General features: G+C 42.4%; 1 protein-coding gene across 1 annotated transcript in view; it reads right to left on the bottom strand.

Moving 5' to 3' along the window:
• Window positions 1–4,297: 4,297 nt before the first annotated feature.
• Window positions 4,298–9,507, bottom strand: part of LOC106809556 (inactive tyrosine-protein kinase transmembrane receptor ROR1-like) — a gene marked incomplete at its 5' end in the record, with an annotated part of 9,229 nt that continues 4,019 nt past the window's right edge. Inside the window, 3 exon segments of the mRNA XM_014812678.1 lie at window positions 4,298–6,908; window positions 7,052–7,216; window positions 8,075–8,258. Of these exon segments, the coding sequence (XP_014668164.1) occupies window positions 5,958–6,908; window positions 7,052–7,216; window positions 8,075–8,258 (1,300 nt within the window).

The raw sequence follows: 9,507 nt of genomic DNA, 5'->3' as shown, positions 1-9,507 counted from the left end.
CTCTAACGATTCTACCTTTTCCATCAAACATTTCTTAACACTATACTTAAAACTAGAATAAACAGAATTTGTCCTAACTTGCTGTGGTAGAGAGTTCCAAGACTTCATTGCAATATAAGTATAAGTTTTTCCCACTGCTTCCCACCCTCTGTTTAAAAATAGACATCTCACCTTCCCTTGTATTGAAACTAATGGACTTCTGACGTTAACAATGAAACCTTCTGTCATATACTGTGTGCCGAGATTATGTATATTTTAAAAACCCTATTGACCTTCAGTTGCATTACCCTAAACTCTACAGGTACCCAATTTACAGCCCTGAACTCTCTAGCACCTATGTGTGCTCTAGAACCTAGGTTGAGAACACATCTAATAGCTTTATTTTGACACACTTGCAGCTTAGCCCTTGTGCGCTTTGTGAGACTGCTGTACCATATGCTGCTTGCATAGTCGAAGTGACATTGAATTAGGGCAGAAACTAGTAATCTTTTACATGCCGTGTTTAAATACTTAGCTTTTCTGGAAAGAAATTTCAATCTATTGTTAATCTTTTTTACAACCTTAATTCCCGTTATCTCACCACTCATGGTGTCTTCCAAGTCTATTCCTAGATACTTAACTGTATTTTTATGTGCAATTGCCACCCCATTACATTGATGTCCAGTTTGTGATTATTCCTGAGTTTGTGTTTAGTTCCAAAAATAATACTTAAGTTTTTCCAAGATGCAAGGATAAATTATTATCGTTGAGCCATTTATTAATGGAATGCAATTCTCTACTTAATTCTTCCTGTATAGCCTGTACCTCTGTCCGAAACTACTAAGGCCGAATCGTCAGCATATGATAAAGCTTGACGTTAGCTGCCTTTGCCATATGTCATTAACATAAATCAGAAGTAACAGAGGACCCAAAATCGAGCCTTGTGGTACTCCACATGTAATAGGGTCCTTATTAGAGAAGGTACCTCCTACATCAGTTAATTGGCTTCTACCAGAGAGATAAGCACCGAACCATTTAACAGTCCTATATCCATTCCGATAGTTTTAGCTTGGCTAGTAGGATTTTATGGTCAACGTATCAAAAGCTTTTTGAAGATCTAATAAAACCATACCAGTTAGATTTCCTTTGTCGCACTCATAATACGAATAATATCAGTTAGATGGATTAAACTTGTGTCAGTTGAAAATTTTGATCTAAAGCCAGATTGGAACTCATACAGTAAGGAATTTTCTATTAAATATTTCTCTATTTGGTTATAGGCTATTCGCTCCAAAACTTTGGACATGACACTTAAAATTGACACAGGCCTATAGTTTCCGGTTCTGTTTGCTATTCTTTTTATGTATCGGAATGACCCTTGCTGCCTTCATGCCATCAGGGATTTTTCCTTGATGAATGACATGTTGATTACATATGTGTAAGAGCTGAGCAAATAACGTTTGATCCATCTTTTATAAATTTTGCAGGAATATTATATCTAACCCAATAGCCTTACCCGTATTAATGTTTTTCAGCACCCGCAGCACCTCTTCCTCTCCCATCGTTGTAAAAAGTAAATGAATTTTCTACTACGCCTTTGTCCCTATATAATTTTGAAGACTAATCTCATCATACGTCCTTCTTTTTGTGGTAGATCGTTCACGCAGCAGTTTGAGGCCACACTTGTGAAATACTTATTAAAATTATTTGCAACATTGCTTTGTCAAAACATATATTTTCTCCAATTTTTAGCCCCACCCCGCCCAAGTTACTGGTTCCCTCATTTTTTCATCCCCATACTCTTTAAAGTCTGCCATAATTTTTTAGGGTCATTTTTGTGGTCCTCAACCTTTTTGAATGTAATTAGCCTTTGCTTTCTTAAATTTTATTTTGAACTTTGTTTCTAAGCAATTTAAAATTCTTGTATGTAATTTCATCTTTCTCCTTGTATAAAGCAGTAATTTTCTATCTCTTTCCAGAATAAGCTCCCTAATCTCGCTATCAAACCATGGCTCAGTTCTTTGTTTTATCTAACTTGTTTAATAGGGGCGACAGGTCAATGGCCTCTAGGAGGTATTTTTGAAAAATTTCCATGCAAAGAATCCGCATTAAAATTTTTACACCATTGCTTCTCTATTTAACTTATCTCTAAATACCTCTGGACTATATGTTTTTAATGATCTAATTCTCCTAGTTTTATGCTTACCTATAGCCTGTCTAGAAGTTTTCCTAGTAGAGTAAGTTAAAAAATGATCACTCCTCACTCCCTTGGCTATGATGCCTGATTGACTAATTTTGAGAGGCATCAGAAAACCATTATTAAATCGATGGCGGACTCACTTATATTAGTTACTCTGGTCGGAGTAGTGATTAGTTTGTTTGAGATATATTGGTAGCAGTAATCTTTAAGAGCCTTAAGCATTCTATCACATTTTCCGTTGATTTTTCTAGAACGTTAACATTGAAATCCCCTAATATAATAATTTCCTGCTCATTGAACCTGTCAGCATTTATTACTAATATTTTCCAATAGTTCGAAGAAGTTGCCTTGTTTTTGGTGTCGATAGCATACCCCGGTCAATATTGGTTTCGATTTTGGTAGTAAGATATCAACCCATATAGCTTCTAGCCCCACTTTATCCATATCAGTTCGTATATTATATGCTAAATCATTCCTGATGAAATACACACCCCACACCTGATCTATCCTATCCCCTTTCTACACTATAATTTTCAATTTTAATTTCGAGTCATCAACCTGAATCATCTAGCCAGGACTCAGATACCGCAATCACTGCAATTCTAGCTTGCATGCAATATATCTAAATTATTCTATTTTAGGAAGGATACTGCGAGCATTTAAATGAATGAAATGTAGACTTTCTTTGGGAAAGCTGATTTCTGATGTGGCGCGATGGCATGGGTTTACTCCTGTCATTATTAATCCTGTGTCTCGTTGAAACTTATCTCCGGGTCTTGAAGTGTAGTCAGCTTTGGAGTTTCTCAGGGATTGGTTCCTCCGACGCTAGCACAATTATGTATCCTGTGCTTCATCTGATGCCTTGAGGCCCCAACCTTCTAGTTTTCTTGATGAACTTTAAGGAAGTTTCCAGCCAGTCGATCTCCTCCCTTCCTGTTTAGGTGATAAGTTTCCTGCTAATTTTCTAAATAATTATTTGTTATTCGATGAATCGTCCCAGGCAGCCACAGCGATACTCGTGCCTAGTATGGTTGTGACTCGGGCGGGATAGTTTAAGACATGCGCTCCTGCATTCTTCCATGCAACCTGTGATCCATGGATACCTTTGATGTCATACTTATCGCGAGAAAGAAGCCTGTCAAGGTCCGAGGCAACTGGTACTGTATAACTTACTGGTGGATTTGATCGATTATTTTTTACGAAAGTTGGCGCCAGAATGCCATATTTTACTGCATACGCGTGTAGACGAGGTAGATAATGGAACCTTTAGCGAGGTAATCAATGAAAGTGAAACTGCGTGGATATTGAAGAAGAGACAATAAATCATTACTTGTGAAAGTACCATTGTAAATTATAATGCATTATTTACGTTTATATCGAAACAAACTAAACGCATATACTGGCTTTTCTGCTCTCAGTTGGCAATCCGTTTTATGCGTGTTTGTAGAGATCGAGTGGTACGGGATAAATTAATATTCCGTTTAAATAATTTCTAAATATTATTTGTTATTCGATGAACGTCCCAGCAGCCACAGGAACTCGTGCCTAGTATGGTTGTGATCGGCGGGATAGTTTAAGACATGCGTTCTTGCATTCTTCCATGCAACCTGTGATCCATGGATACCTTTGGGTCCATGAATGGGCTTCAGAGGGTCCGTAAACCCCCTTATATGCAAAATCTTGTGTTTATGGTGCTTATGTGGCATGGGTCCGTAAACCCCCTTATATGCAAAATCTTGTGTTTATGTGCTTATGTGCATTTTTCTGGGGAGGGGTCTGTAGTTTTCACCAGATTCTCAAAGGGGTCAATGACACACAAAAATGTTAAGGACCGCTCGTTTAAGAGGACTGCAGCCCGAAATGCGCACGCAATCATATACCCAAATATAGACATCTCTTATAGATCAAAGTTATGTTGTTATATGTTATATGTTAATATTATAAGTTAACATTCTCTATTTATGAAAACTCTCATCAGTGAATGGCAAGATTAGGTACGTCTGCTCAAATAACAACGTTTGTACACAGATTTGTAACAATCACAATAATTGCAAATTCAATTGTGGACAGTGACGCCCAGCTTATGTCGTATATATCATGAATTTTGTTCCACAGCAATTCACATATATTTACAAGTATTAATAACTTTATTTTGCCTTCAACATTTAGTATGTACAAAAGACTTTTCGTTCAAGTAAACACTTGAGTAGATGATAATTATATCAATGAGATATGGCTCACTGAACACGTACCCTGCTTTAGCTAACTTTAATTTAACCCTTACTTTAATGAACTACAATATGCATGTAAACAATCACAATTGAACAAAATATGCATCATGCATATTGCCACGATGTGATGCAATGAATTCCCAGCTCAGGATAAAATAATATCACCACGTACACAATGACAAACATGAAATCGGAGTGGACCCAGGTTTGCAACCTAAAGCCTGAATAATAACAGACAAAACAGCTTTCTTACCAACCGACAGACAGTATAAGACACAAAGAAGCAAATCTGTACAAAAATAGAGATTATAGTAAATGCCTAATGCTAGAACCTCACTGGTAATAAATAAAGTGTACAATTATACACAGCAGCTGTGAATTGGTTGTATTAATTGCTTTTGCGAGTTTACACCTATATCCGGACACCTTAACTTATCTAAATACGGCTGAATGTCCTTCCAGCAGCTGTTTGTTAACCATAGACACTTCATTCGTATGAAAAAGTAAGCGCAAACTATGCTTTCCTCTCTGATAGGTGTCAGCACTGTATGCGAAAATCCTCAAATACCACTAGTACAGTGCAGTGAAAACCATTGGCAATGCTATCATCTACTGCTCTTCATGTTTGCATGAACGAACAGAAAATTTAAGAAAAAACAGAACAGTGACAGAACCCCAAACACAACACTCTGAGATGATGAGCATACACAATTTTTGAATTGCGTGTCAAACTTTGATATTAAGGTATATATAGCATATACCCAATTACACATGACAACGGTCTTGGGTTCAATACAACTCCAGTTAATATTCTATTTACAATTTAAAGCTACCAAACACAAATATGGCACAAAGATTTACAATCAGTGTACTCCATCAACTTATGGTTTTACTCTACATGAACCTTCTGATCTCTTAGCAAGTAGCCTTTAACCTAGACACAAATAAGTTATAAATGGATAAAAAATACCTTGCATCAATTCAATTCTAAGCAAGCATCGTTATAATGAAGAATCTGAAGTTGGCTGACAAACGCCCGACCTTCAACGTATGATCTGTTCTTCGTGAAAAAGCAGAACGGTGAATAAAACGGACAGCTCTGATTATACGTGACACCAAAACCATCGCAACGACATTTCTCTCGAGAAGCATACAAAAGTCGCATGTATTTACAGTTACTGTTGAATAGCATAGTACTTCGAGCAGCAGTCGGTCGACCCCCACAAGCAGTCACTGGGTTTACCGTAAGGGTGTCACATTACACATGCACGCGTGCATTACACAAATACTGTTCGCAGGCCAATACTTTGCTTGATACATGGTCCAAGACGTCCATCCTCAAATACAGACATCCGTCGTCCACAGCTTACGCTGGTCACAGGTTTGACGTCTCTCGCAATGTGACCAGATATGGGCATCAGCATAGTCAAATGCTTGATGTGTTAGCATCCACCGTCTTGTGACCAGATAGACATCAGTTTACACTGGTCACAAGCTTGATGTGTTAGCGTCTCTCGCGACGTGACCAGATAGACAGTTTACACTAGTCACAGGTTCGACGTCCTTGCGTCTCCCACCATGTACGCGGAGGGCATCATCGGAGGCCGCGTCATCAACGGACCGCCGCCGTACGGCCGCACGATCGAGTTCTGCGGACAGTAGCCGACGCCCGGCCGCTGGTTGACGACCATCTGCGGCCGGTACTGCTGCGCGCCGACGCTCTGCATGTAGTTCCCCAGCACGCCACGACCCGCGGCGGCGGCAGCGGGGTGCTGCGGAAGCCCGGCCGGCGGCGGACTCTGCGACGCGCTGAGATTCGTCGAGCCCGTGTGCACGCTCGGACCGTTGCTCGAGTGCTGCGTGCTGCTAGAGTGTGCCACGCTGCCGCCGGCGAGCGCCACGGCGGCCGCCGCCGCGTTGCCGGCGTCCCACGCGCGCAGCCGCGCGTACAGCTCCTTGAACGACGGCCGCCGCGTCGGCACCTCGTGCCAGCACTCGACCATGAGCGCGTAGACGCGCGCGGGGCAGTCGTCCGGACACGGCAGGATCTGGTGGCCGCGCACCATCTCGATCACCTCCTGGTTGTTGTAGCCGTAGTACGGCTGCAGTCCGTAGCTGAAGATCTCCCAGAGCACGACGCCGTACGACCACACATCGCTCTCCATCGAAAACTTCCCGTAGAGGATCGCCTCCGGGGGCATCCACCGCACAGGCAGAAGCGACTTCGACTGCACGCGGTAGTAATCGGACGAGTAGATGTCGCGCGACAGCCCGAAGTCGGAGATCTTGATCGTCAGCTGGTCGCCGACGAGGCAGTTGCGCGCGGCGAGGTCGCGGTGAACAAAATGGCGGCTGGAGAGGTACTCCATGCCGGCGGAGATCTGGATGGCGATGTAGAAGAAGTCGGCGTGGTCGAGAAGGTGCTGGTTGTCCTCGCCACTGCTCATCGAGACGTCGGAGTGCGGCGAGCGCATGACGAGGAACTCGTGCAGGTCTCCCTGCAACGACGATTATTAACAATTATGAATGATTATTAATGATCCTTAACGAGCGCATGATGAGAAACTCGTGCAGGCCTCCCTGCCAGACATGACAGACACGCGGTAGAGCTACATAGCTATGGAGCTAGGCAGACACGAACCTGAGCCATAAACTCAAACAGCATACACATCGGCTCTTCCTTAATGCAGACTCCGATCAGACAGACAATGTTCGGATGACGTAGGTCAGTCATGAGATCCACTTCCCTCCGGAAATCCTGCTGGATCTTGGGGGACGCGTTCTCTTTAAGCGTCTTAACCGCGACCTAGACAATGGAGTAACAGAGAGCATTACAAATTGGTTCCATATCAAGAGCAAATAACACATAGAATGTATGACGGGAAAATGGGGAAAATAGTTTTATTATTTCAAAACTGTTTTACGGCAAACTTGCCGTAGCTCTTGGTTCCATCGTTAAATCAGTGTTATAAGAACACAAACTGTGAATGAGCATAACAGATGGAGTTGGTAAGTCGTTGAGAAAGAACCTGACTGCCGTGGCCACATGAAGTTAAAGCCGCAATATGCGCATCCAAACGCTAATTTCTCCAGTACGTACTAGACTAGCAAATACTTCGTGTCATGCATGTAATCACACTACATTATGACAAAATAAACTCTAGTTCCTCCCATTTCACTGCACGTTTGCTTAAAACCCACAAGAAAGAGGTGCAAAATCTGGCAATCTGGCGCCAACGCCGAATTGTTTGCCAACAAATTTAGCCCCGAATCGGTTAGGTGACGTCACATGTTGCTACGGGTTGCACCCGTTGTACGGTTGCTTGGCAGAGCAACACAAACGTGTCAATAACATCGGAGAATTTGAACAACATTGGAGGTATTTTCAAATACCTTTTATAAGACAACGCGCAGTGAAATGGGAGGAACTAGAGTTTATTTTGTCATAAGGTAGTGTGATTATGCATGACACGAAGTATTTGCTAGTCTAGTATTGGAGAAATTAGCTTTTGGATGCGCATATTGCGGCTTTAATGGAATCAATCTGAAAAAGCATGTAACGACGGTTAAAGCTCAAACGTATTGCCTCTGCTACGAGAGTATAATATATACATTACTACTATTATCTCCCGACAGATGGCGCTGCCAGCAGTTGATGACAAACCTGCGTTATGGCTACGTCTCCGTTGAGACCCATTAGCTCTCCCTTGTAGACTTTGCCGAAGGCTCCCTCACCCAGCTCCTGCTGGAAACGTATGTTCGTCATCGCAAACTCGCGCGCGCGTACTGGATTCTTCAGCTTTCCATTGAGGGGGCTCAGTTCCAGTGGGTTGCCAGTTCTACCTTGCCTGCAATTAGTATTACCCAAGCAATGTATTACTATGCAAATATTCTCGCTTCCCACCCGAGGGGGTAATTTCCCGATAAACACCGAAAACTGAAGGAGCTTGCCGCGCTTGAACCGTTGACGAAAATGCTTCGTCTAGCAAATATTTGCGAACACTTGCGAGACGGACGAGTGAAGAACGCGTACCCACGCGCAGGGTGTCACGATAGATATATGTACCCTAAACCCATAACCCTGCCATATATTGACAGCTGCTTGCATGGCTGTCAGCATTTGTCAGCGACTATGCTGGGTTGCAGTATGGTATCAAGGCTCATTATTACCTCCGCCAGGGGCTTGGCGGAGGTTATGTTTTCACCGGCGTGTGTTTGAGTGTTGGTTTGTGGGTTTGTGGGTTTGTGAACATGCACATTTCAGTTCACTTCCGCTAGGTGCGCTGGGTGTAGACTTACAAACACGCAACCACAGGCTAAGGGGCAACCACAGTCCTCCCCCACCTGCACGCTCGCACTAATCCGGATCCAATTAATTATTTAATTAATTAATTAATTAATTAATTTCTTCACTTAATTAATTCATTAATAAAAAATTTCACATTGAGAGAATTCAGCTGCTTTGGCTGAGGTCTGGGCTCTCCGAGTGCTCTAGTATATATATACTTTCAGTCTGAAGTCGATGCAGGCCCAACAGGCGAGATTGATATGAGTTATAAACACGTTATACACATGGTGTCACCTTTGCATGACAGCTAATTAATCACCCTTCATAATATATAGACATGATCTGCATGCCACCATGCACAGACACCGGTCTCATACATAATGCGCTTGTGCTTATAGACAATTAAAAACACCTATAGACTTAAGCTCTAGACCTTCGCTGTTTCACACTCACAGGCGTGCTGTGGAGTGTAGGGCTACACTGCTAGAGCTACTACACTGCTAGAGCTACTAAACACAGGCCTTACGTGTAATAAGGGTGATTTCACTTAATCTATAGCAGGGTTACGTTATCGTATTTCACATGTATTAGTGAGTGCGCATGTGTGTATGCGTGCAACACTATGCGAATGCTATTGTATATAAGTAGTATACACGTAGACTAGTGTGTGTGTGTGTGTGTGTGTGTGTGTGTGTGTGTGTGTGTGTGTGTGTGTGTGTGTGTGTGTGTGTGTGTGTGTGTGTGTGTGTGCATATGTTTGTGTATGTTTGCGCGTGTATGTGCATGCGTGTGCATGCATGTATGTGTAC

The sequence above is a fragment of the Priapulus caudatus genome, unplaced genomic scaffold (genome assembly GCF_000485595.1).
Source record: "Priapulus caudatus unplaced genomic scaffold, Priapulus_caudatus-5.0.1 Scaffold363, whole genome shotgun sequence".
Taxonomy (NCBI): Eukaryota; Metazoa; Priapulida; class Priapulimorpha; order Priapulimorphida; family Priapulidae; genus Priapulus; species Priapulus caudatus.
The sequence above is the reverse complement of the archived record's forward strand: the minus strand, read 5'-3'. Positions and strand labels throughout refer to the sequence as shown.